We start from the raw sequence: 27,799 nt of genomic DNA on the forward strand, positions 1-27,799 counted from the left end.
TGACAACTAGTATGGTGGTGTTGTCAAGGCTGTATCCCCACTTTGAACTTTAGGGTACAAATGTGGGGGCCTGCATGAAAACTTCTAAGCTTAACTGCCAGCTTAGTTCTGGTCCGCTGCCACCACTCTCAATGGATTCCCTTCCCTGGGAAGCCTTGAGAAACCTTTCACCAATTCCCTGGTGAATACAGATCCAAACCCCTTGGATCTTAAAACAAGGAGAAATTAACCATCCCCCCCTTCTTTCTCCCACCAACTCCTGGTGAATACAGATCCAACCCACTTGGATCTAAAACAAGGAAAAAGTCAATCAGTTTCTTAAAAAGAAGGCTTTTAATTAAAGAAAAAGGTAAAACTCATCTCTGTAAAATCAGTATGGAAAATAACTTTACAGGGTAATCAAACTTAAAGAGCTCAGAGGACCTTCCTCTAGCCTCAGGTTCAAAGTACAGCAAACAAAGATAAACACTCTAGTAAAAGGTACATTTACAAGTTGAGAAAACAAAGTAAAACTAAGACGCCTTGCCTGGCTTTTTTCTTACAAGTTTGAAATATGAGAGACTTGTTTAGAAAGATGGGGAGAACCTGGATTGATGTCTGGTCCCAAGAGCGAACGAACACCCAAACAAAGAGCACAAACAAAAGCCTTCCCCCCCCCCCCAAGATTTGAAAGTATCTTGTCCCCTTATTGGTCCTTTGGGTCAGATGCCAGCCAGGTTACCTGAGCTTCTTAACCCTTTACAGGGAAAAGAATTTTGGAGTCTCTGGCCAGGAGGGATTTTATAGTACTGTACACAGGAGAGCTGTTACCCTTCCCTTTATAGTTATGACACGCCCCCCAAATCACAGATAGTGTTGGACGTTCGGTTCCACACTGGCTGTGATTTCTTCCTGGAGTTCTAGGAGAAAACAGAGTTAATAAGACACATGTACCTTTAGACATACTACTGATTATATAAAAACTAACACTATGTTTCATTCCAAGAACAATTGTTAACCAGTTAACTCTGGGAAACTTTCCCGGGAGAGTGCATCAGCCACTTTGTTAGAAGCCCCCGAAATGTGTTGTATTTCAAAATCAAAATCTTGGAGAGCTAAACTCCACCGAAGAAGTTTTTTGTTATTTCCTTTGGTGGTATGAGGCCACTGTAGCGCAGCATGGTCTGTTTGTAGTTGGAAACGTCGTCCCCAAACATATGGGCATAGCTTTTCCAACGCGTACACAATGGCGTAGCATTCCTTTTCGCTGATTGACCAGTGGCTTTCCCTCTCAGACAGTTTCTTGCTGAGAAACATGACAGAATGGAATTCTTGATCCGGTCCTTCCTGCATTAAAACTGCTCCCACGCCTCGCTTGGACGCATCTGTGGTTACTAGGAACGGTTGGTCAAAGTCTGGGGCCCTTAGCACAGGGTCAGACATGAGTGTCGCCTTAAGCTGGTTAAAGGCCTTTTGACACTCATCAGTCCACTGAACTGCATTTGGCTGTTTCTTTCTGGTTAGGTCTGTCAGCGGGGCGGCGATTTGGCTGTAGTGTGGTACAAATCGCCTATAATATCCGGCCAAGCCTAAGAAGGATTGGACTTGTTTCTTTGACTTTGGAACCGGCCACTTTTGGATAGCATCCACTTTGGCCTGTAGGGGATTTATAGTTCCTTGACCCACCTGGTGCCCCAGGTACGTCACTCTGTTTTGGCCTATTTGACACTTTTTAGCCTTAACTAATTAGTCCTGCCTGCCGGATGCGCTCGAAGACTTTTTCCAGGTGCTCCAGATGTTCTGTCCATGAATCAGAAAAAATGGCCACATCATCGAAGTAGGCAACTGCAGATTCTCCCAATCCCGCTAGGAGACCATCTACAAGTCTTTGGAAGGTGGCGGGTGCATTTCGCAACCCGAAAGGGAGTACATTGAATTCATACACCCCTGCCTGGATGATGAAGGCTGACCTTTCCTTAGCGGGTTCATCTAGTGGTACTTGCCAGTACCCCTTGGTAAAGTCTAAAGTAGAGATGAATTGGGCATGTCCCAATTTCTCCAATAGCTCATCTGTGCGTGGCATTGGATAGTTGTCAGGACGAGTTACAGCATTTAGCTTACAGTAGTCCATGCAAAAGCGTATTTCCCCATCTGGTTTGGGAACTAGAACCACTGGAGATGCCCATGCACTATTAGAGGGGCAGATTATACCCATCTGTAGCGTGTCCTGGATCTCCCTTTGTATAGCAGTTTGGGCATGAGGTGACTCCCGGTAGGGTGGGGTTCTAATTGGGTGAGCATTACCTGTGTCAATGGAGTGGTATGCCCATTTGGTCCATCCTGGAGTGGCTGAGAAAATTGGTGCAAAGCTTGTGCACAGCTCCTTGATCTGCTGTCGCTGCAGACGTCTAAGGGTCGTGGAGAGGTTCACCTCTTCCACGCCACCATCCTTTTTTCCTTCGTAGTAGACACCTTCAGGCCACTCCGCGTCATCTGTTTCCTGGGCTGTAAACTGGCAAACGTTTAATTCTCTGGAATAAAAGGGCTTAAGAGAATTAACATGGTATACCTTAGGCTTTATGTTGGAGGTGGGGGAGGCTATGAGATAGTTAACAGCTCCTAGGCGTTCCTGGACCGTGAATGGTCCTTCCCACGACGCTTCCATTTTATGGGCCTGGAGCGCCTTTAAGACCATGACTTGGTCTCCTACTTTGAAGGACCGTTCTCTGGAATGTTTATCATACCAGGTCTTTTGCTCTTCCTGAGCATCCTTTAGGTTTTCTTTAGCAAGGGCTAAAGAGTGTCGGAGGGTGCTTTGTAGGTTGCTTACAAAGTTTAGAATGTTAGTTCCTGGAGAAGGCGTAAACCCCTCCCATTGCTGCTTCACCAACTGTAATGGCCCCTTAACCTCGCGGCCATACACAAGTTCAAATGGTGAAAACCCTAAACTGAGATGTGGTACAGCCCTGTAGGCGAAAAGCAACTGCTGCAACACTAGGTCCCAATCATTGGAGTGTTCATTTACGAATTTACGTATCATGGCCCCCAAAGTTCCATTAAACCTCTCCACCAGGCCATTGGTTTCATGGTGGTAAGGGGTGGCAACCCCATGAGCTTCCCACAGGTTTTTCATGGTCCCTGCCAGGAAATTAGTTCCCAAATTGGTAAGGTATGTCGGAGGGCCAACCTACCCTGGTAAAAATGTCTGCTAATGCCTGGCACACACTTTTAGCCCTGGTGTTGCTTAAGGGTACTGCTTCCGGCCATCGGGTAGCAAAATCCATGAAAGTCAGTATGTACTGCTTTCCTCTGGGTGTCTTCTTTGGGAAAGGACCCAGAATATCCACAGCTACTCGCTGAAATGGGACTTCAATTATGGGTAGTGGCTGGAGAGGGGCTTTAACCTGGTCTTGGGGCTTTCCCACTCGTTGGCACACCTCACAAGACCGGACATAATTAGCAACGTCCTTGCCCATTCCCTCCCAATGGAAGGACTTCCCTAACTGGTCTTTGGTTCTGTTCACCCCAGAATGGCCACTGGGATGATCATGGGCTAAGCTCAAGAGCTTTACCCGATACTTAGTGGGAACTACCAACTGTCTTTGAGGATGCCAGTCTTCCTGGTGTCCACCAGAAAGAGTCTCCTTGTATAAAAGTCCTTGTTCTACAACAAACCGGGATCGGTTAGAAGAGCTGAGAGGCGGTGGGGTGCTCCGCGCCGCCGCCCAAGCTTTTGGAAGGCTGTCATCTGCTTCCTGCTCGGCCTGGAACTGTTCCCTTGATGCTGGAGACATCAGTTCCTCCTTGGACTGTGGACTAGGGCTTAGTCCCTCTGGAAGCGATGCAGGTGTGGGGCTGTTTCCATTGACTGTGAACTGCTGTCCGCTGGTGCACTATGTGGTATTTCAGGCTCTGGCTGAGCCTCTTGGGTAGGGTTATCTGCTGCTTCCGCCAGTTCAGGCTCGCTGGTGCCCTCTGGCATTGGAGTTGTAGATGGGTTTGCAAGTGCTGGACTCAGTGCTGGCAATGGTTCTGGTGCTGGTTGCGTTGCCAGTTCCGGTTCTGGGACTGGCTTTGGCTGGGTCTCTGGGATTGGATCCACTATGGCTGTTGCAGTCGTTGGCAGCGGATCCAGTTCCACCACCTTGGTTTGGGTCTCTGGTAACACAGACGGGGGCCTGGTGGACGGCTCAGGAACAGGGATGGGGGTGCAAGCTTGCTTAGCCTGGCTGCGGGTGACTATTCCCACCCTCTTGGCTAGCTTCACATGGTTGGCCAAGTCTTCCCCCAGCAGCATGGGGATGGGATAATTGTCATAGACTGCAAAAGTCCACACTCCTGACCAGCCTTTGTACTGGACATGCAACTTGGATGTAGGCAAGGTTACAGACTGTGACACGAAGGGTTGAATTGTCACTGGAGCCTCCGGGTTGATGAGTTTGGGGTCCACTAGGGATTGGTGGATAGTTGACACTTGTGCCCCAGTGTCCCTCCAAGCGATAACCTTCTTTCCTCCCACTCTCAAGGTTTCCCTTCGCTCCGAAGGTATGAGAGAGGCATCTGGGTCTGGGGATCTTTGGTGTGATTGGGGTGTAATGAACTGTAATTGGTTGGGGTTCTTGGGGCAGTGAGCCTTTATATGTCCCAGTTCATTACATTTAAAACATCGCCCTGCTAAGGTATCACTGGGGTGATGTTGGTTGGTGGAGACTGTTGTGGTGGGGTGAGAAGGCGCCTGGGGTTTCCCTTGGGATGTGGGTGGGGCCTTGGGTTGTCCCCGGTGGTAAGGTTTTGTTTCGGCTTGCCCCTTCTGATATTCGCTCCAACTGCTACTAGCTTTTTTCTTTTCTGTCACCTCCACCCATTTGGCTCCAATCTCCCCCGCCTCGGTTACAGTTTTGGGCTTCCCATCTAGGATGTACCTTTCTATTTCCTCAGGAACACCCTCTAAAAACTGCTCCATTTGCATTAGGAAGGGCAACTCTTCCATAGATTTAACATTTGCTCCTGATATCCAGGCATCCCAATTTTTCCCAATGTGGTAGGCATGTCGGGTAAATGACACATCGGGTTTCCACCTTAGGGCTCTGAACCGCCGACGGGCATGCTCAGGTGTTAGCCCCATTCTGATTCTGGCCCTGTTTTTAAAAAGTTCATAACTGTTCATGTGTTCCTTAGGCATTTCAGCCGCCACCTCTGCTAAGGGTCCACTGAGCTGCGGCCTCAGCTCTACCATGTACTGGTCTGGAGTGATGCTGTATCCAAGGCAGGCCCTTTCAAAATTTTCTAGGAAGGCCTCAGTATCATCGCCTGCCTTGTAGGTGGGGAATTTTCTGGGATGGGAAGTGGTACCTGGAGAGGAGTTGTTAGGATTGGCTGTTGTATCCGGCCTAGCCCTTGCTACTTCCAGTTCATGCTTCTTTTTTTTTCTCTCACCTCCTCTTTGGCTTTTTCCAGCTCCATAGTTCTCTTGTGGGCCTCCTCTTTGGCTTTTTCCAGCTCCATAGTTCTCTTGTTGGCCTCCTCTTTGGCTTTCTCTTCTCTTTCTTTTAGCTTTATCTCTCTCTTGTGGGCCCCCTCTTTTGCTTTCTCTTCTCTGTCTCTCAGCTCTATCTCTTTCTCTTTCAGCTCCATAGCTCTCTTGTGGGCCTCCTCTTTGGCTTTTTCTTCTTTTGTAATCATTTTTCTGTTTTCTTGTGCTGGGTCACACCCCTCTGCAGTTGACTGAAACTGGGATGTACTCAGCTCTGGCTGCTGCTGAGTTAACAGATACTTTCTAACTAGCTACTCCCGAGGATGTAAAAAGAAAAAAAAAAACAATTCAGCTTGTAAATTCCTTTTACCAGTCGTTTGCTCATTAATTGAACCCTTCTCTTAACAAAGGCCCTTGTTAAAAAAACTTAACACCTCTGCCTTCAGGCAAGGAGAGATAAGATATGCATCTACCTTCAGCTCTGCTTTCCAAGCAGTTAGAAGGAAAAAAAAAATCTTACTGGCTTTTGGGTTTAAAATGAATCCCACCGCTCTCCCACCATGTCAAGGCTGTATCCCCACTTTGAACTTTAGGTTTCAAATGTGGGGGCCTGCATGAAAACTTCTAAGCTTAACTGCCAGCTTAGTTCTGGTCCGCTGCCACCATTCCCAAATGGATTCCCTTCCCTGGGAAGCCTTGAGAAACCTTTCACCAATTCCCTGGTGAATACAGATCCAAACCCCTTGGATCTTAAAACAAGGAGAAATTAACCATCCCCCCCTTCTTTCTCCCACCAACTCCTGGTGAATACAGATCCAACCCACTTGGATCTAAAACAAGGAAAAAGTCAATCAGTTTCTTAAAAAGAAGGCCTTTAATTAAAGAAAAAGGTAAAACTCATCTCTGTAAAATCAGTATGGAAAATAACTTTACAGGGTAATCAAACTTAAAGAGCTCAGAGGACCTTCCTCTAGCCTCAGGTTCAAAGTATAGCAAACAAAGATAAACACTCTGGTAAAAGGTACATTTACAAGTTGAGAAAACAAAGTAAAACTAAGATGCCTTGCCTGGCTTTTTACTTACAAGTTTGAAATATGAGAGACTTGTTTAGAAAGATGGGGAGAACCTGGATTGATGTCTGGTCCCTCTCAGTCCCAAGAGCGAACGAACACCCAAACAAAGAGCACAAACATAAGCCTTCCCCCCTCCAAGATTTGAAAGTATCTTGTCCCCTTTTTGGTCCTTTGGGTCAGATGCCAGCCAGGTTACCTGAGCTTCTTAACCCTTTACTGGGAAAAGGATTTTGGAGTCTCTGGCCAGGAGGGATTTTATAGTACTGTACACAGGAGAGCTGTTACCCTTCCCTTTATAGTTATGACAGGTGTATTGCCACCATCTGTGCTATAACTTTTCTGCTAACAGGGATTTTCAGTCTGCACAGGGCCGGCTCCAGGCACCAGAGAAGGAAGCAGGTGCCTGGGGCGGCCAATAGAAAGGAGCGGCACTCCGTCCGTTATCGGGGCGGCACGTCCAGGTCTTCGGCGGCAGTTCGGCGGCAGGTCCTTCACTCCCTCTCTTCCTCTTTGGCGGCAGCCCAGTCGGGTTTTGTTTTTCTTTCTTTCTTTTTTTTTTCTTTGCCGCTTGGGGCGGCAAAAAAGCTGGAGCGGCCCTGAGTCTGCGGAGTTATTTTCCAGCTCCTTTCACCATCACTAAATTTATACACCGCTACCTCGATATAACATGACATGATGTAACACGAATTCGGATATAATGTGGTAAAGCAGTGCTCCCGGGGGGCGGGGCTGCGCACTCCGGTGGATCAAAGCAAGTTCAATATAACGCGGTTTCACCTATAATGCGGTAAGTTTTTTGGCTCCCAAGGACAGCATTATATCGAGGTAGAGGTGTATTAAAACTAAAACTTAAATACTCTTTAACGATGGGCATAATAAGGATAAAATTGTTTACAGGTATATATTACAGTCCTGCAGGATTGGTTAATGTAACATCACCTACAGAAAAGTTAGACTCAGGAGACAATAGGTAGGTAGTATAATGAATGTGGCTGCATAGGCCTTCACGGTCATCAAGAGGGAATAGAACTGCAGACTTTGTGTTCCCAAAGCACAGGCCCCAAAAACATGAGCTAAAGGAACACTGTCATTAACTACAGCAGTGTTAGGACTTACACACCAATTAGGCCAATCACAAGGGAGCAAAGTGATGAGACACATTTCAACATGACAGTACATTACAGTAGGCAGTACCGGTTATTCATGCTGAAAATAATTCATGTTTTTATCTACAGGAAGAATGTTTTGGTAATCTAGGATCCCAACAAATAAACACTGCTATGATTAAAATTTGTCTACTAGTATCAGAACTTCAGAACATACCAGAGAAACTTTCTTGGTGAACTTCGTGAAGTTCTCTGCTGAGAGGGAGGCTATATGTGATAGCCTTTGTAACCACCAGTGTGAGACTTGACTAGACAGATTTGTTTGTTTACAAAACGTTCTATCAGCTATGCGTGAGCACACCCTTAAAATGAACGTTCTGTGGATGATAGGGTTCTTACACAGTCTCATTGCCATTGAGATACTATTCAATACAGTTTAGGTAGCCATGGATTTTGATTCTGGTCCAAACCTGAAACACTTTGTATGGTCTTAATATAACACACTGTAGGACCCTGCTGATCAATAATGCTCGATGAGATGTACAAGCCAGCGACAGGTATGTTTGTTTTATTACATACCTATATGGGGAAAGTTATACAGGTGACATAATATATCCATGAAAAGGTGCTGGATTGCCATAGCTGGATACTGAAGTCTCTTTATCTGCAGGACAGATACAGGATGGACAGTGGCAATGTAGGAATACTAGCAATGTGCCTAAACTATGATTTGGAATAATAAAAACCAATCACTTATGAGAGGGTAAATCATCCAAAATGCCTGTTCTGTCCTTGGACTTCATTCTGCAAAGGTCTGTACAGAGCCTTTCATTTTGCTTCTGTGTTACCTTGGTATGAAATTTGCCTTATCTGTTCAGAGATATGGATGGTGAAGCAATTGGCTCGGCTGATACATTGACTTTATTTCATTTGCTTCAGAGGCTTTATTGTAGCCATCCCCCATTTTGTTCTGCTCTGATATAATCTTTTTGCTGATGAATCGCCCTTTTCCATTGGCAGCTTCATTTATTGTAACTGAATCTGCCCTTGCACTGCTGTGAGGCTTCTGTAACACCATTGACTTTGGCGGAGTTATTCCTGACTTACTCAGGTTTAAATAAAAGTAATAGAGGGCCCACTGAATCTGAGTCTTAATTTCATTCCGTATGAAAAAAATTACCAGCTTTTGTTAATATGTTCTTTAACGTAAGTTAAGAGCAGTTTATGGGAGTAATGCAGTCCACAATAGATGGATTTACATTAATAACACTTGGGGTTAGGGTTAGGAGAAGGAAAGCTGAATTTGAGTCAACTCCTTATTATCCCAGATCTGGCAGAGCTCCTGAACCCTGTCATAGGCCATCAGCACTGGATTTCTAACAAGAATGAATGCAGCATCAGTCATGACTAAGGCTACGTTTATGTCACAGAGGTCATGGAAGTCACGGAATCTGTGACTTCCAGAGACCTCCCTGACATTCTATTCTTCAGCCCCTGGAGCTGCAGAACTTTGGAGTTGGCAGGCAGTGGGGCCCTGTCAGGGTTCCAGCGACAGGTAACAGGGGCCCCCCTGCAAGGACCCAGTGACAGGTGACAGACTCCTGAGGGGGCCTTCCTCAGGGTCCAAGCAACGGGCAACAGCTTCGCGTGGGGTAGGGGGACCCCTCCCCTGCAGCTCCCAGCCACCGTGGGCATAGGGGCCCCCCTCTGCAGCTTCCAGCTGCCACAGGAATAGGGGGAACCCACAGCTCTCAGTCACCACTGTGGTGGAGGAAACCATGGAGACTCAGCAGCAAAAGTCAGACAGGTCACGGCTTCCGTGAATTGTTGTTTATTGCCCATGGCTTTCACTAAAAATAATCGTGACATAATCTTAGTCATGATGGCCTTTACTAGCATGCTATCATTCCAGCTACCTTTGTTTGTAGAAAGGGAGGTTCTTGTGAGTTTCCACTGAACAGCTATCTGTTACAAGGGTTACTCCAATCCCACAATTAATACTCTGGATAGAATTCTGCACCCCTGTGGGGGCACAGAATTCATATGGTCTGCATATTTCTGTGCTTCCCCATGCAGAAAAATGCAAAAGAAATTTGTGGGGGGACATGCGCTTCTTCCGCGGCATCCCAGGCAGCATGTCAGTTCCAGCGTGCCTGTAGTAGCCTCAGAGACACAAATCACTGCGGGGGCGAGGGGGACTGGGCATGCATGCCTGCGGGGGAGATGTTGATTACCATCGGGGGCGGGGCTGTCCAACAAGCAAGAGAGACTCTGTCCCTCTCACTTGCTACTGGGGCTTGCTGGGCAGGGATTAGGGTAGGTCTTTTCATTACGCACAAGAAAGGCTCTGTCCCCAAGGCAGAAATGTAGCAGCCTGCCTGCCTAGTAACATGTCTGTAACTTTTTGAGAATCGAAAAAACTCTTAAATATTAGTATGTTACAAAATTGTTTGTTTTTAAATTAAAGAAAATAGCTTTTGTAAAAAAAAAACACATTTTGTTAATGTTGCTGTTGATGGTTAATTGATCTCATTCCCTGAGGCAGAAATGTAGCAGCCTGCCTGCATAGTAACATTGTTAATGTTCCTATTCTTAGTTAGCTGTTCCCATAATCCGTCAATTCCCCATGGACCATAAAACCTGTAAAAGTTTTAAGACCCGTACATTGCCAGAGTGATGTAAACCCTTATAAATGACAGTAAGGGAATCAGCTAGGAAGATCTATGTGCTTTCTCACTTTTTTCCTGTGCCAAAGTGGCACAATGGGGTTAGAGTACAGCTCAGGATTTATTTTACTCACCCATTTTACAAAAAATGACTTTGAGGGCAAATAAAACATCTACCAAGCAGTCAGTAAAAAGTCAGGACAATCAGAACCAAACACTTCCCAAAGTACCTAGCCAGGTCCAGGACAATGATTAGCAAAACTATATGACTTTCATGTATAGAAGTCTGAGCAATTTAAAATGACATTCTTCTTTTTTTCTTCTTCCCTGTTTTGGTGTTCTGTAATGTAATTTAAATGAAAATCTAGGATTATAACTGGAATGCAGGGTATTAGTTACCAAGTGTTTGTAACTTAACTTTCATGTGTTAAGGAAATGCTGAATAGTTATTGTGACTTTTTTCTGTATTATAGTTTAAATAACTTACCAAAACAATTGAAACTGGTGTGATTATATTGCATTATTTTGACAAATAAAATTTGCAGAATTTTGCAGAATTTTTATTTTTTTGGCACAGAATCTCCCCAGGAGTAAATTTAATTTAGTTCCAACATTCTCCTTTCAGATCAGATTCCTCCTGTAATGAGATTAATTTGGTAGCCCATCCCACCCTTCCCTACATGTAGGCAAACAAGACAACTGCAGAGGGAGCTGTTGTCCATTCCTGACCATTTCTGCTTGCTAACTCAAGGTAGTCTTTCAGTGTGTAAGCTCATATGACTATGGATGATTCTAGTCAATAGTGGATTCTGGCAATGTTTTCAAAGGAATCTTAAATCAGTCTCTAGTTTATGACTTGTGCTACCGTGTGTCCTAACTACCTGATCTTGGGTGGGAGACAAGTGCAAACAGGTAGATGTCTAAATGCTCCTATTTGTGATTGCATATTAGAGGCTGTTTTTGAAAACTTAGCTTTAAAGTGTCAATTCTTTCCCCTAGCAGCTTTGATGATCAGTAGCAACAGACTTTGTTTTTGTAACACTGGATGGAAATGCAGGCATACTGTAAATTTATTGCTATATGGCTGCAGCTGTTGGTGGCACACAGTTTTTTTTCTTTTAAAGCACAGGCATGCATGCATTATTGATACTGAGCCTGTAAACAGCTGTTCCTTTAACTACATTGTTTTCAACCATACCATGCAAATTATATGTCTATAAACAAAATAAGTAACATGGTTTGCATATGTAAAGTGACTGTAATGGGAGTGCAGGTGTGGAAATTAAAACACCAATAAAGAATAATGCTCTTTGAAAATCAGGCAACCTTCCCTTTCCTAACACTGTTGCCTATGATATTGCAAGGTTTTCTAGTGCAGTGGTTTTCAACCTCTTTTCATTTGAGGACCCTGAAAAAATGTCTAATGGACGTGCAGATCCCTTTGGAAATCTTAGACATAGTCTGCGACCCCCAGGGGTCCGTGGACCACAGGTTGAAAACCACTGTTCTAGTGCAATATACTGATCTCAGATGAAAAGACTGCTTTGTGAATCTTTTTTAATGATAGAAATCTACAAGTGATTAGAAGAGTGAAATGTGAGTCAAATGCAAACACCACCATAATGTAGGTCCACCTCTGTTAGGGAAATTAAAATTAGAGCTGGCTGGAAAACTTTGAAGGAACAGTTTTCGGTTGGAAAATGCAGTTGAAATCAAAATACTTTGTGAAATCATGTAATTTTCTCTAAATTTTGTCGTGAAGTAAAAAGAGGAGAGGAAGTTCTGATAGTGTTAAAACAGGCTGTTTCAACATTTTCTGAACAAACTGTTTTGATTTTTTCCTTTTTAAATGACTTTTCATTTAGAATTTTAAATTGTCTTAAAATAAATTAAATGTTTCAGTTGATCTGAAATGAATTTTTAAAGAAAGTTTCTTTCACAGAAAATTTTGAAACTTTGGGTTTCTGTTCTGAATTGGAATGAAAACAAGTTTTGGAATCTCAAAATCCTCCATGAAACAGAAATTGCATTCTCTGCCAGCTCTAATTAAATAGTGCTAGATAATGCCATGTGACTTTGAGCTTTTCTCTTTGTATGTCATGGTTTTGTGAATGCCAGTAGTAGACAATAATCTATTAAGTCTTGATGCTACTGTTTGTGAATGTTTTGTTGTTCTACTCTTGTGTGTGAGGATTCTAACAAATGAATTTTCACACAAGAAAGCCTTAACTAAATATTTTCAAACCTTTAAAACTAAATATCCAGAAGTTTAATTAGTCCAATATTGCTCATTGTCTGAAAACATCTGAGTATGGGACAGAGATTGTTGTACCACATTTGTACTATCTAAAGATAGTAGAGGCTTTACCATTTGGCAACCACGGTACAGGGTCCATGCCTTCAATTAAAAAGAAAATGGTATTACATTCCATGTGTCCATGCATTTTCGGATTATGTTTTTTAGTTTTAAATAATACATTTTTACTTCGTTATTCTGGGCCAGTCTCACAAAAAGCAGCAATATGAACGGGGGCATTCACACTCACACAAGCCATGCCTGCTTCAACTGAAGTTAATGGCAAAAAGCCCAAACCACCATTGACATCAGTGTAAGCAGAACTGGGCCCTTATCTCTCATTGAAATCACAGCTGTATAAGATTTGTTTCAGCAGACCAACACTGGTAAGAAAAAGGGTTATTAGATTTGGAACTTCCCCATTGCAGAGATTACTGTGCCTTAGCTTCTGATACTTGAATGCTTCTGATTTGGCGGTACTGGTCCATTTTTTCTGCGGTTTTTTCAAAGGCCTGGCCTCCTTATCTCACTTTTATTTATGTTTTTCCTGCAGGAGAAAATACAAGAAAACATCACAGAGGTAAGAGTAAGTCACAGAAGGCTCGGAAGGTGTTTGTAAATCGACTGTCCCTTAAAAAGGTTGAAGAAAGAATTTACTTTCCTGTATTGGTTTTTAATGTACCGGTATTTAACATATTGGTTTTGTTCATCATGGGAATCCATTTCACAGACCGTTGCCCTTTGTGAGGCGCCATCCTGTACTTATTACTCAAAATTCCCAAGGGTGTTAGTGGGAGTTGTGTCTGAGTAAGCGCGGAAGGATTTGGTTGTGAGCCCTAACAAATTTTCTCTCAATTCCTTCTGCAATATCTGCTAGTTCTTCCTTTTATCGGTACACATGCAGTAATAAAAAATTTGATTTGTTGGCTTTTAGTCTTGCTGATGACACATGCCTTTGCAGGAGACCAAAGGAAGATTGGGATCCCATTGATAAACAGACCCTATTACTGCCAAAAGATCTAGTTATCTTACTGTGTTCTTGCAGTAGTGTTTCTTTGATTCATTGCTCTCTGGGGAGCATTGTTTTTGTTTGCTTTCGATTGTGTGCTTGGCAGTGATGATTCTAGGTCAAAGTTTTAGGGTGGGACACTGCAATTTGCCTTAGTTGCATCAGATTATTTATTAGGGGCTTAATCCTGCAAAGTGCTGGGCACCTTCCATTCCCATTGACTTCAGTAGGAGGTGAGGGTACTTTGCACTGTGAAGGATTGAGCCCTGAAGGTGTTCTGAAAGTGCCCCTCAGTGCTGTGTTGTGGCTATTCCAGTGAGGTCCTACTGCTGCTGCTTTGGAGATCTCTGTATTGGACTCTGTAATTGTACCCTGCACATTGTGGGACACTTGAACAGCTGCTTTGCATGGATCTACTTAACACAATAACTCTCCCAGATGATAAACAGCTTTCAATGTTGTAAAGAATTGGAATGAAGGTAAATGTATGTTTCTCACTGGGCTGGTGCCCCAATAGTAGAATCTGCGCTGTTTGTTTGTCTTCAGCTGAGCTGTATTTCTCTCATGTTTCATTTGCTGCTGGCTTGATCCGCTAGTTAATTATATCGTTATGGATGTGCCTGTAGCGAGAGGTGTTTGGCTGCTGTGAGATGATTTGTAGGGAGCAGAAAATAATTTCCTAGAAGGTGAACGATCACTACGTACATATTTTGTATTGCTTTCATTAACCTGAGTACACAATCTAATTTGTGTTTTCTATATATGTTACTATGGCATCAGTGTGAGAGTGTGTGTTCAGGTTGTGGGGTTTTTTGTATGAGGATGTACTTATGCTACCATTGTAAGCATCAGAAGAGAGGTAAATTAGAATATAAGCTCATAGAAGTAAACCCAATATCTATGTATTTATCAACTTAACTGAGAATGGAAATGTGCGAGAGATGTTTATGGCATATCTGGTTGGGTGTTTTTTGGTAATCCGTATATAGTTACTCCTCCTGTTCCCAACTAATGGGGGTTAAGTTTTATGTCATTTGGGATTTTTGTTCCATTACTGATTTATCTCTGCGTGCATGGTGTGTGTAGTTTGTGTCTTGTGCTGGTATCAGTGTCTGTTGGCTGGTGGAATCCACGCTCTCCACAACAGGATACATATGCTTTTTGGCCTTGCGTTATGAGACAGTTGGTACTGGCCCCAGGGAGGTAAGAGGTCATTGCAGGAGCCTGTGCACAGCAATTACTTAACGTCTAGTAATGATAACCTTCCTTAGCAAGTGATGGATGTCAGCCAGAATACTGTGTACTGCAGCAAGTTATTCTTTGTGCCTGGAAACCAGGCTCTGCCTGCCTGTAGGGCAAAATGGCTGGCTTTGAGCTTCAGTCTTGGATTTGTCACCTGCTGTGTGACAAAGGTATCACGCATGGTATGTATGACCATCTGAGGTGGAAGTTTAATGTGCTCGAGTACTCCCCGGAAAGGATGCTGCAGGATGGAAATACAATTAGTGCCCCAAAGTGGCACCTATTTTTTGAATGGGGGTTTCCAAAAATATGGAAATGATTTGATTCCAGTCGTCAGCCTTGGTTTCCTTCCTCTATTCATTAATCATGTCTTTTTCTTTTTCTTTCTTTCTTCCACACAAAAGAATCTGTGATTTCAAATGTCACCAAACCCAGAAGGGCGACAGCTGTAATGGTCTTTTGTTCACTTTTGCATCTAGTTTCACATGCTTATCTATTGGCGGTAGTATTGTTAATTATTAATTATTTATATGGCAATGTATAGATCATTGGCAGCAGGTTAAAATATTGGAGGGAAATATCCATGCTTTCAGCATCTTACAATCTTAAGGACTAATTTATATTGAGGCCAGCTGTATCCTATGAACAGTCACTTCATGGAGAAAAATACTGGAGTAATAGCGGGTGGAGGCTTTCTGTTTTGCCCAGGGCAGCCGGATCCTTATAGTCTGTCTTGGCTGATGTGAGACATTGTGGCAGTCTTAGTGTATGCCAATACATATTAGATTTTGTTCTCTTGTATCTTTATATATTTGCAACTGATTGGGAATTTTTGATGAGATGTGTTTTCATCAGAAAATGCTGGTTTGCCGAAATCTCTCTCTAGATTTTTGCAAAAAAACTACGAAAGGTCTTAGTTCCATCCTGATGCTGAATGAAACCAAATCCCAAAACTTTGACATTTTTCACCAAATAGAATTATTTTTTTCCAGGCAGCCCTAATAATATTACAGTATGAAAAATTTCCAAGTGTTGTTAAATTGTTGTATGCACAGCTAGCCCTCAAGACTGAAACTGTTATGCATCTGTTCACCCTAATATACCGTATTTTGTACACAGACTACTCTGATTTGCAATTTGTTCAAAGTTTTAGGCACTGTCAGTACATTGTTCATTCACTGGCCAAGGATGCTTGAGAAGTTCAATCCAGACAAAAGAAACACGTCCTTACAAATAAAGGATTGTAATCATCATGATTTTTATTGGTTTTGGATTTTGTGATAAACCTTATGATATTATTAGAAAAACAATGCAAAAGATTCTCCTGCAAGTGAAATCTGCTCAATTACCTTAATGACATTTTCATGTCTTGTTCAATGCCATATTCGCCATACAATAAGCAACAGCTTGAATTGGTCTTTTGCATGATTATTTTTTCAAATGCAGATAATCATCTACAATACTATCATGGTTTGTCTACCTGGGTATTTGTATGGCCTCATCACTATATTATCTGAGCCATACTAAAATTGTAATAGGGTATGACAAATATAGACTCTTGCAATAATTGCAGTAACTCTCATGCTTTAAAAACTACTGTAGATTGATATAATTTTCTTCATAAACTTGGAAGTTCCACAGATATCTAAGCAATCCTAAATTCAATAGTCCCAAATTAGTACCCAAATTAGTGAGCTGTGATGCAAACTAGTCACTGCAGGACCAGAGACACAGGCTATTTTAATCAGTATGTAGGGCTCTGTCATCTTCTCATCTAGTTAACCTTGGGTTAGTGAAGACTAGATATATATTTCGATCGTTACCTAAGAGATTTTACAGGGTAGATAAACAAATAACTAGCACAGAAGCAGAAACTTTCTAGGACTGTCAGATCCGAAGTTGTTTTCATTTTTCGTATGACAGGACTGTTCTATTCCATTATTGAGACTGAATTACACTCATATCACTCAATTGTATTAAGCCTGATCTTGTGAAGTGCTCATTACCTCCTTAGAGCTGCTTAGCACCCTCAATTAGAAGTCGGTGGATATTTAGGGCACCCAGCACCTTTCAGGAGGCACTCAGCTGGTATCTGCCTGATTGGATTTATCATCTGTTTAGATAAAATTCACCCCTATACACCATGAGGGTTGTGCACCACTTAAGCTCTGAAAATAAGACTTAAGTGATGCATAGTCCTTGTATTGGCCGTGTGCATAGGGTACATATTTCTGTAGTTTGTCCACAAGAATAATGCAAACATGGTCTGGCCCATTAGAATATTTGCATGGCTATTTTGATTGTTGTATATTGTCTAATTTGGCTTTCTGCATGCAGTATTGAGATGCAGATGCCACTCTTCACAGTGAACTCATTCTAAATCAGGAGTTCTCAAACTGGGGGGGGGGGCGGGACCCCTCACAGAGTCGCAAGGTTATTACATGTGGGACTATGCAAAAACATTAAAGAGGTACTATCAACTTGATTACAAAGGTAGTGGGTTTTTTTAAACTTCAGGTTTCTGATAGTGCCCTTTAAACTGTATGCTCCGAAAGTTAAAACATCCAAACAAAATCTTTAAAAATTTTTACAGGGATTTTTTTCCCCATCCCCTTACTGATATTTAGAAGGGTTTCTTTGACAGGGCATAAAAGCAACAGTACAAATTATGCATTTACTTTTCCCTCTCTTCTCTAGGCAAATCTGTGCTTTTTCAGTTTTGCTGCTGCAGTAACTGTTAAACACACTCTTACAAACTCTGGAAACGAACATGTACGTGAACCACCCCCCATGGAAGTGTGTAAGAATGGTGGTCTTATGCTAACACATGAGACAGGAAGTGAAACTGGCCATCAACATGTGGGGTAGAGAGAGGTAATTTTCTATTGTTGGGTGCCAAGTAATTTTATTTAAAAAATATTTAGTCGTCAGAAACAAGAAATGGGTGGGCCATTTCTTACTAATTGTTTCCCTTACTGCCAATTCAGGGGTGTGATTCTCACTATTTTTATCACAGGTTTTTTTTCACATAACTTAGGGGATACTGTGATTAAGACTAAGAAAAATAATCACAATTAATTAATGGCTATATTATTATTAAAGAAATGAAAATAAAACATTAAGCAAAATGATACAAATGATAAACTGGTTACTTCAGTTACAATCTCTTCTGTATGACTCTTCCGTGGGGAGCTTTTAGCAGAGATTACACCTCAGAGAGTGGGCCCTGCCTTTTGTGGGGCACTTTTTCTCTTGGCAAGCTGAGACCAAGGTCCTATTTCCCAAAATGGTCATGGATCCAATCTTCTTATATCCTGATTCTTGAGATAACTAAGAAGGTTTATAAATGGGCAAGATAATTTTGTTTTAGGACAGGTGAATCCTGTTGTTTATTATTAATAACAGCCAATTTATAGATGGGCAATGTAAGCAATCTTAACTAAATCCTATGTGATTGAAGAAAATATTTAAATCAGTAACTTAGAAGAAGCCATTTAAGGAGCAGTCTTTAGACAGGCAAATTAACCAATATTAAGAATATTAAGTCTAGCTGTTTCTCTGTTTAGTCCCTGTCCACTCTTTAGGAATACATGCTCTAACCACCTGGTGATTAACAAGAGAAAGTTAATATTTTAAGTTACAATTGCATTTCAGTATTCCAATAAAATCATTACAAGTTTTTAAATCTAATTCCTAAGGTAATTTCCTCTCACCAATCCATAATAACGTCTTGTGGAGGTTCCCCAGGTAGTGATGCCAATTGAGATATTTCCTGCGGGTTGGGGGACGGAAATTTCGGTCCCTGTCCCATCCCTCATCCCACCCTGGCAGGGACCCCATTCTGGTCCCTACTCCTCTCCCCTCGGTTGCCCTTGGTGGGCAATTTTCCCCTCTCTGATACTCACAGTGCAAGAACTGCTGCTGCTGCAAGTTATAACACCATTTGGCCAGCTGGACAGAAGAGAAGCGGAGCCAAATTTGACCCTATGCTCCAGGTAGCAATGTCACTCACTGAAATATGTCCTGGCTGCCCCTCCATCTATGTACCATTTGTCCTTCCTATTTCCATGAAATTGGGAAAAACATACCTCTTTCAGGCTTGTTTAAATTTAAGATGGTTGCTGTTATTCATTCATTGCCTCCATGACTTTGGGAGATAATATCATCCACCTTGTCTCTCTAATATCCCGGAACTGATAACGGCTCCAACTGTATTGCCTGAGCACTGCCAGTTGTTAATTAATTCTCCATTAATACAAATATTCTATACTTAAATGGCCTCTTACATTAGTAATTTGTCTAGCAAGGTCATTTGATTCCAAGTTGGTACATAAAGCATTTAGCCATTTAAATAGCAATGATATTAGGAGCTTTGCATTTTGTTAAAATATTTGCAAGTATGCATTTCACAAAGGTTTGCCATTTCCACATTTAAGAAATAAATAAATAAACATTTCCAGCTACTCATGTTTTTCCTGGAGCTTTAAACACACAAGTAGAAAAAAAAAAGGGAGTTAGTATAGGCCTACTTTACTCCTAGATTTATTGCTCTGCTAATGCAACCCTACATTGCTTTCCACAATCAGGTCTTTTCCTAAAACATGAATATTTTACATGGTTTCTCTTCTTGAGATAAGGATTACATTTGTACCAACTGGTATCTTATACAAAGGGAGATGTCCTGATCTAGATAAAACACTCTTGGGGTTCTCTCATGACCCAACCTTCTTGGAGTTACAATCTGTTTTGCTATTAAATATTTTGTACAAAGCACAAATTTCAATAACCAATATTTCTTTTAAATGTAGCACAAAATAAACTAGTACAAAGTTAAAGCAAAGCAAAGTTTAAAAATGCAATTTTTCTGAGTTGGTATAGCACTCTTAGGGGTAAGAAACTTGGTTTTATAGCTAAGGAAGGGTTGGTTAACTTCCTGACACTTGCTTGTGCTTGGGAAATAGAAGCGGAAGCGTCCTGCAATTTCTTTAACCAGCCTGAACATTTTACAACACAACTAGTTAAACATAAATGGTATTGTTCTATTTTCAAGTACCCTGGCTATAACATACTTTTGGCAAATCTTAATATTCAGTAAAGGCTCAAACAAGTTTGTAATTACCTAATATTAAAAAGATTTAAGTTATAGTAATTTTATGAATGTCATTTTTGCATCACTATACACTATACAAAGTCAAATGTCAAAAAACAACAACAAATAAACAATAAAAAAACCCTGAATGTTTTTCTTTCTCTCTAATACTTTTTAGTTGAAATCTTCAGCGTTACTCATAATAATACATTTTAAGATGGATATGGTATTCAAGTGGATGGTGTCCTAAGGAAGCATGCAAATATTTAGTTCTTTAAGTGCCTAATTTGGGATAATTGCTTACTTATGTGCCTGTTGAGGTTTTGGTCTAGTATAATGTTCCTTGAATAAATCTTTCCCTTTAATACTTTTAGGATATGACATTGTTACCATGTGTGCCGTTGCCCTGGGAAGATGCATGGAATTAATTCTGATCTCTGTTCAAGTGAAGCAGTGGAAAAAAATGGAAGTTCTGTACTTAAGGAAGTTGATTATTTAAAGGATGGAACAGGCAGTCATAAGTGGCAACAGTTGTCAGTAATGCGCTTTAAAAATATTAGCACGGCATTGAATAAGTCTTGGCATCCGGCATTTTGTTTCATTTGACTATGTACTTAGTTCAATATTATTTAGTTCTGACATTATTTAATTTCTATAGCTTATCTACTGACCTTGCAAAGTTATCTTAATTAAATTTTTTTTAAAAATCCTTAATTCCTTAAGCTCTGCAAGTAATTATAATGCTGCTCAGCTCAAATTAAGTAATTTTAAAAATATATATTTAATAAGCTGACAAAATTCCAGCAACATATATGATTCATCCATGGTACATTAGAGGATTACAGTTTAATAACTAACAGAAAAAGCATTTATCCTTTTGAGAGCCTGATTTTACAAGGTGCTGATCATCCTCAACTCCCACTGGCTTCAACAGGAGTTCAGAGAACTCAATACCTCACAGGATCAGGCCCTAAAACTAACATCTGGCTAGTGAGGCTGCAGATCAGGTTATTCATAGTGGCAGTTCATAGTCCTTTATAATGGCAATGGATAATGAATGGGGCAGGGAAAGAGTAAGAATGACTCTACAGCCTGGTGGTTAGGACACTCACCTAATATGGGATGTGGGAGACCAAGTTCACATCCTTGTCCAATGACTAGTTAGTTAGTTAGAAAATGTGGAACCGCTTCAACATGAGAGATTCTCTGTCTCTTCAACGATTAGCCAGATAGTTGGCCGTAGCAATCGTTCGCCGTGTGGTCTGTTCCTGCGCAACTGCAAAGGCTTGACGGCCTGAGAGTCCAACATTGGAACATACTTGATGAACCCATATAATAGGGGGTCTGCCTCTGGGCCACCTCCACCACTCGGTTGGTGGAATTTTATCCTGGAAGTTACAAGCCACCTGGAGAACAGCGGTTGCTGGGACGTCTTGTGGCATCCTTGCGACACGTCCAAAAAGCGTAAGGCACCGCCTGCAGACAATGGCCCCAATAGTCTGTAGACCCAAGTGACCATAAACATCTGCGTTACAGATGAAGTCTTTCCACTTTATGGCCAATATACAATGTTGATATTTTGTGTGGAAAACCTCCAGCTTTGTCCAGTCTGAGCAGCGTAGTGTCCATGTTTCGCAGCCGTACAACAATATGGGAAGGATACAGCTCGAATAAATCCTGAACTTGGTTGTCATACTAAGATGTTGATTCCATATCTGTTGTAAACGGCCCATGGCAGATGCTGCTATGCCAATCCGATAGAGAACCTCCGTGTGAGAATTGGAGGAGCTGGTAAGCAGGGGCGGCAGGTTTGTATAATTTTTGGTGATGTCCAGAATGGGTCCAAGACCCTCCCCCCACCTGCCTTGTAAGCTGATATATATTTTTTAAAATAATGTAAAATTGGACTGGAAACAGTAAGTGTTTAACAGTTTTCCTATATTGCACAATATCACTATCATAAGAAAAATGTATTTAACTAAGAATATCAACTTTATTAATACTCTTTTGAATATGGAAGCAACCAAGCACTCTTGGATCAATAACTGTCAAAAGCAAAAAACTCTAATTCGCTATTGTACTCCAACCATGTAAATCTTGATAGCCAAGACTGATGAAAACCCCTTTTCTTATCTTTTAGATTTGCCACATCTTTCTTTTGTATAACTTCAGTTTGCAAGCTGGGTTTCGAACTCAGGCCATCACTTGCAGAATTACCCTTTTGTTCTTTTTCTCTGGGTAACTTTATTAAGAATTTATCCATTGATTATTATTATTACACAAAATTAATGGGGTGGAGTTGAGGGATTTGGAGTGTGGGAGGGGGTTCAGGGTAGGGCAGAGGGTTGGGGTGTGGGGGTGAGGGCTGCGGGGTGGGGCTGGGGATGAGGGGTGCATGGTGCAGGAGGGGGCTGGGGCAGAGGGTTGGGGTGGAGGGGATGAGGGCTCTGGGTTGGGGCAGGGATGAGGAGTTTGGGGTGTGGGAGGGGCTTGGGCAGAGGGTTGGGGTGCAGAGGTGAGGGCTGTGGGCTGGGGCCGGGGATGAAGGGTTCACGGTGCAGGAGGGGGCTCAGGGCAGGAGTAGAGGGTTAGGTATGTGGGGGGGTAAGAGGTCTGGTTGGGGGTGTGGTCTCTGGGGTGGGGCCGGGGATGAGGGGTAAGACATTCCTTTCCTTTCCCAGGCTGGAGAGCAGGCAGAACTGGATTACTGACATGGCTGTGCAGAGCATTACTACTGGGGATGTACACTGATTTAACTGGATTTGTTGTTTTAACTATTATACAAATATTTCAGCCTAGTAACCAAGATGAAAGGAATCTAAAAGGGTAAATCTTCATTAATGTGCACAGGGAGGTAAATGCGAAACTCTATTATTGGGGACATGGCCAGCCTGAAAGTCATATATTGTAAACAAGTATTTCTTTACCTATTTATGACTCTCTCACAGTCTGCATATCGCTTATCTTGGACAATGAAAATCAATTAAGGTGCTTCCACGTTCTCAGTGCTGTAATGTTTGGGTTGCAAATACTTGATTGAAATTTGTCCTTGCTATAAAACCAGTGTTTTCAATGGAATTTGAAAGAAGAATGGGGAATGGGGGGGTGGGTCTTAAGGGTTTGTTTTTTATAAAACTAATTTTTTAGATGAAGTGGAGTTGTCGCCTTACTAAGAACTTATCTACACTGGGGTTTCATACTGAGATAAACTGTGCCAGCACAAGTCATAGTTAACAGGGCATGGATTGTCTACACTAGTAGCTTGCACAAATGCAGCTATGTTGGTGTAAAATAACCCAGTGCAGACAAGGCCTACAAGTCAGACAGTCTAGCACCCACAGCAATGCACCCCTAAGAACCGTTTATAAAGAACAAAGGAAAGAAATGCCAACTCCTAAGCAAAGAATTGGGCCGGGGATGAGGGGTTCATGGTGCAGGAGGGGGCTCAGGACTGGGGCTGAATCACATGCAGCCTTAAGATCAACATACACTACGTGCAGGGGCTTCCTGAACTCATGATGTATCTCCAACAACAAGTGAAGGGCCAAAATGGCATCTAATGTGGACCTGTTCCTCGTAAAGCCTGACTGTTGAGGACGACTTTTCTATGTAGTAAAGGCTCCCAGGCGTGCCAGCAAAACACAGGCAAATACCTTCCCTGGAATGGAGAGCAAGGTGATCGGCCTGTGGAGACCTGCGTGGCCCCTTGCCCCAAGAGTGAGATCACAATACTGTCCTTCCCGGCGGTTGGCCGGGTTCCAGTTCCCCACACCAGACAAAAGATGGACAGAAGTGATTCTGCTACAGGATCAATAGCACATTTTAGCAGCCCTGAGGGGATGCCATCAGCACCGGCTGTGTGTCCGTTTTTCAGTTTAGAGATGGCACATTTCACTTCATCCAGTGTTGGTGCATCAGTACAAATGTCTGGATCCGGAACCGCAGTGACTGCCAGATCATCCAGCTCTCAACAAACGGCAACTGGAGGATGGTTCAGGACGCTGTGATAATGTTCTATCCAGCGTGAGAGAACGTCCTCATCCGATTTACATGGATGGCTTTGGCTGTCGTTCAGGATGCCATTTGTAGTGACTATCTCTTGACCGCTGAGGTTGTGAACAGCATGGAATGCTGGCTTCAAGTTGCCCATGGCTAAGCCAAATTCGACATCATCTGCCATTTGGTTATAATATGCCTCACAATCGCGGAGTGTAAAGGTGTTAAATTTTTGCTTCAGCTGATACGACTACGCTTATCACCATGCACTCAATTTCATTATCTGGAAGGCCTCCTATGATAGCCATGGATGGCGTGCTGGATTCCTATAGCCAATCATCTGCTCAGCAGATTGGTTGAGGGTAGAAGAGAACAGGGACCAGGCAAACTCCACGTCACCTGGCAGATTAGCTAAAGCTGAGACTCTGTTGCTGATGTCAATACAAAGCCTGTTCGCTAAACGTGGCACATGGAGTGCGTCGATGTCAAACTTCATCATCATCTCAGAAGGTTTAGCTGCCTGTTGGAGCATCAATGCCATACAGGTGACCACTAGATGGCGATCTGTGTTCGTCATGCATTCCACACCACGATATGAGTGACATGAGAGATTCCCAGACCAGAATACCCCATACCCGAGACTACTCCAGGGCCGGCGCAACCCATTAGGTGACCTAGGCGGTCACCTAGGGTGCTACAATTTGGGGGGCAGCGACCGCGGCGGTATTTCAGCGGCGGTACCTTCCGCCGCCTCTGTGGGGGTGGCCTTTTGAGGTGGGACCTTCTGCCGCCTAGGGCGGCAGAAAAGCTGGCGGCGTTCCTGGGCTACTCTCCTCCAATGTGTAACATCCAAGTTCAAATCCCTTCTCCATATCAGACAGAGGGGGGAACTGAACCCAAGCTTTCCATATCCCCGATGCTCTAACTACTGAGCTAAAGGTTATATAAGGAAGCTGCTTCTCTCCCTCCCCGCCATGTTTTGTGAATCTAGTCAAAGCTCTGGCAAACTCAGCATGATTTTTGCTGGAACAATTTTTATAGTGGAGGTGCTGAAAGCGGAAAGCATGTGTTTGGTTGTTGTTACTACTTCAGGGAGGGGTGCTACCGCATCCCCAGCATCCATACTTCCGACACCTCTGGAGGGCCAGGGAAAACCTATGTACCATTTCAGTGGAACTTACAAGGTGAAATATTCTTTGTATTGGTCGTCCACCTGGGACAGAATTTCACCCTTTGTGTTTAGAACCATGGCAACACCAACTAGACCAGGGATCAGCAACATTTGGCCCGCACTGCTTCCCGCAGCCCCCATTGACCTGAAACAGCCAGTGGAAGCTGCAATCGGCTGAACCTGCAGACGCTGCAGGTAAGCAAACGGGCCCGGCCCGCCAGCGGATTTCCCTGATGGGATGCGTGCCAAAGGTTGCCGATCCCAGAAGTAGACACTTAAATTTCAAAGCTTCTATACTGCAGTTTCAAAAGTTTGGGTCAAATTCTGGCCAGCATCTGGAAACAGGTGTAATAACCTCCTCCCCAAATGGGTGCATTTGATGCTGCAGAATCATAGAAGCTGGAAAAGAGCAAGTTCATAAGAAGTTATTTCTGTTCTATGTCCCAGACTCACAGAACCTGATTCTCCTCTGACTGGGATGAAATGAAAATCAGGCCTAAGTTTTTGAGATTTGTATAATAATACACATGGATAAAAATATTCTATTCAGTATTTAATCATTAAACTGTTCTTGTGATAGGAGAACTTCAGAAATTAATTAGAGGATCAGTAAAATAAACTCCTAGAAGTATCGATGATTCTCTAAAACTCCTGAGTCTGCCAAGCTGGTCTGGAGAAATCTGATAAAGGGGGAAAAAGCAGTCTCATGAGACTCCCAATACTGTATGCTTCTGTCTTCATTGTTGAATTGTTGTCTCTAGTGGTCATTGGAAAGAGGCAATTGGAGAGTTGATTTTCACCACTTATATACGATGGTGACTGACTCTATAAATAGCTGAGTTAGATTAGATGAAGAATAGCCTTTGTTTGTGGTATTTTGGCACTTCTGCTTCTGCCAGCTGGAGCCAGGAAATTGGAAGTGTGAAAATGGAAAGCAATGGAGAGAAAAGTAAACTGAACCTTATTATACCTTGAAATAGATTCAGATAGGCTTCTTTCTGAGTTTTGGGATCGAGTTCAGGTTGACATTTATTTTATCTGACTGGTTTGCCCTATTCTTGGATTGTGCAGTTTTCCTCCTTTACACATGTTGAACATATCCCTGCAGTAGGTAGAATGCATATTAAGCATTCCACTGTAATTTTAGCTGTTTTGAGAATTGGATTATTAGGAGTGTGTGTGTGTGTGTGTGTGTGAGAGAGAGAGCATCTCTCATAGTATTTAATGTATACATAATTTCTATAAGATGGATAATGGAAACATGATAAAGAGATCAGTTAAAAATATTCTAAACTTTCCATTATGACCCCATGATTCTTCAGAGATAATTTGCCTATTATACAATTCTCAGAAATAGTTTTGTTAGATGCAAAGCCAGAAAAATCTATTTGATAAAAATGAGGTAAAATTTGTTGTCACAATTTCTAGAAAAGAAAATGCCAAGAACTGAGCAGATGTAGATACTAATCTATCCCTTGTCACTCCCTAGAGATTAATGTACAAGGTACATTAATAGGTTGGTGTGGAGTCAGCTTCCACACCGGTCACCCATGTGAGTGTTCTGTGGTGAAATAGATGGTTCAGTGTCTGGCACTGGACGATAACATCAACAGCCTTATTTCTTATGGCACATGGTACAAATATTAGCAAAGGTAGAGGCTTGGTAAAGATCATTTTGCTTCTAAGGCTTACTTTTCTTTATAGTGTATTGTCTTTATATACTGGCCCTGTTTGTAATATGACTGCACTGGTCTCTAAAACACAGTGTTGTTCAGAAAACCAATAAAACTAATAACATTGTAGTGACATTATTTCTTTCTCAATTTATACCTCCAAAATCCCCCCCTCACTCAAGCACTGTTTCCTACTCCCTTCACACCAGCAGGTCCCTCCCCTCCCCTTTGCTTTCTGTCTTGCAGGGTGAATCTCAATTGTCCTTTCTTCATTTTACTCCACAAGGAAGACAAACTGTAGTCTTTACTCCCTGAGCCGTCCTCTCCTCCCCCCATCCCCCACCCAGTCTGCTAAAAGAAAAAAGGCAGCAAAAAATAAATGGGAAACTATAGGATCTGGGATCTCAATAAGCAAACTCACTGCTTTTATGTCATGTCACCATGCATTGTTTTTTGAGCATTGTGCTGTCTATGGGGAATAAAATGAAGAAGAAAGACAACAAAAATAACTTGAGATGAATTTTATAGAATGATAAATTAGATCTGAGTCTTAAGCCAATAATCACATGAGCTCTGGACCATCTTCTGGTTTTAACGGCATTGGGTAGTTAGTCCATTGACCTAACCATTTAGCATTTGTAATGTATGATCTGTAGTAAGTTCTAGGCAAGTTTCGAAGCACTAGGTAACTTAAATGACAATTTTTTTGTAATTATCCTAAAATGCAGCAATTCTCTGACTAATTCAAAACCCCAGTGTCTTTGCTTTGTCTCAAATTTTATTTGAATTGGTAATGAGTTGTTTTAATCCCTCTCTCGTTCAGCGATCAAGCTGAAGGACAGAATTCTTTTGGGGGAGGGGGAGAGAGAGAAAGGGAAAACAAGTTAGTATTTGACATTATTCCTGGGGCTAATGGGTCAATGAACTTTCACTTCTGGAAGCTTCTCTTTAAATGGAGGAAATAAATGTAACCCTTCTTAAGTTCCTAGCTTTCCAAATGTGTCTCACTTTCAAGTTGTGCCCCTC

General features: G+C 42.3%; 1 protein-coding gene across 3 annotated transcripts in view; it reads left to right on the plus strand.

The window, feature by feature from the left end:
- PDE1C (phosphodiesterase 1C) overlaps positions 1–27,799 on the plus strand; it is a 430,287-nt gene that overhangs the window by 172,845 nt on the left and 229,643 nt on the right. The window contains exon 2 of one of the 3 annotated variants that reach the window (XM_054019359.1): positions 13,147–13,173. The exons of the other annotated variants lie outside the window; for them this stretch is intronic. Coding sequence (XP_053875334.1) covers positions 13,147–13,173 — 27 coding nt within the window. The remainder of the gene's footprint in view (positions 1–13,146; positions 13,174–27,799) is intronic. 3 annotated transcript variants of the gene reach the window in all.

The sequence above is a fragment of the Malaclemys terrapin genome, chromosome 2 (genome assembly GCF_027887155.1).
Source record: "Malaclemys terrapin pileata isolate rMalTer1 chromosome 2, rMalTer1.hap1, whole genome shotgun sequence".
Lineage (NCBI taxonomy): Eukaryota > Metazoa > Chordata > Testudines > Emydidae > Malaclemys > Malaclemys terrapin.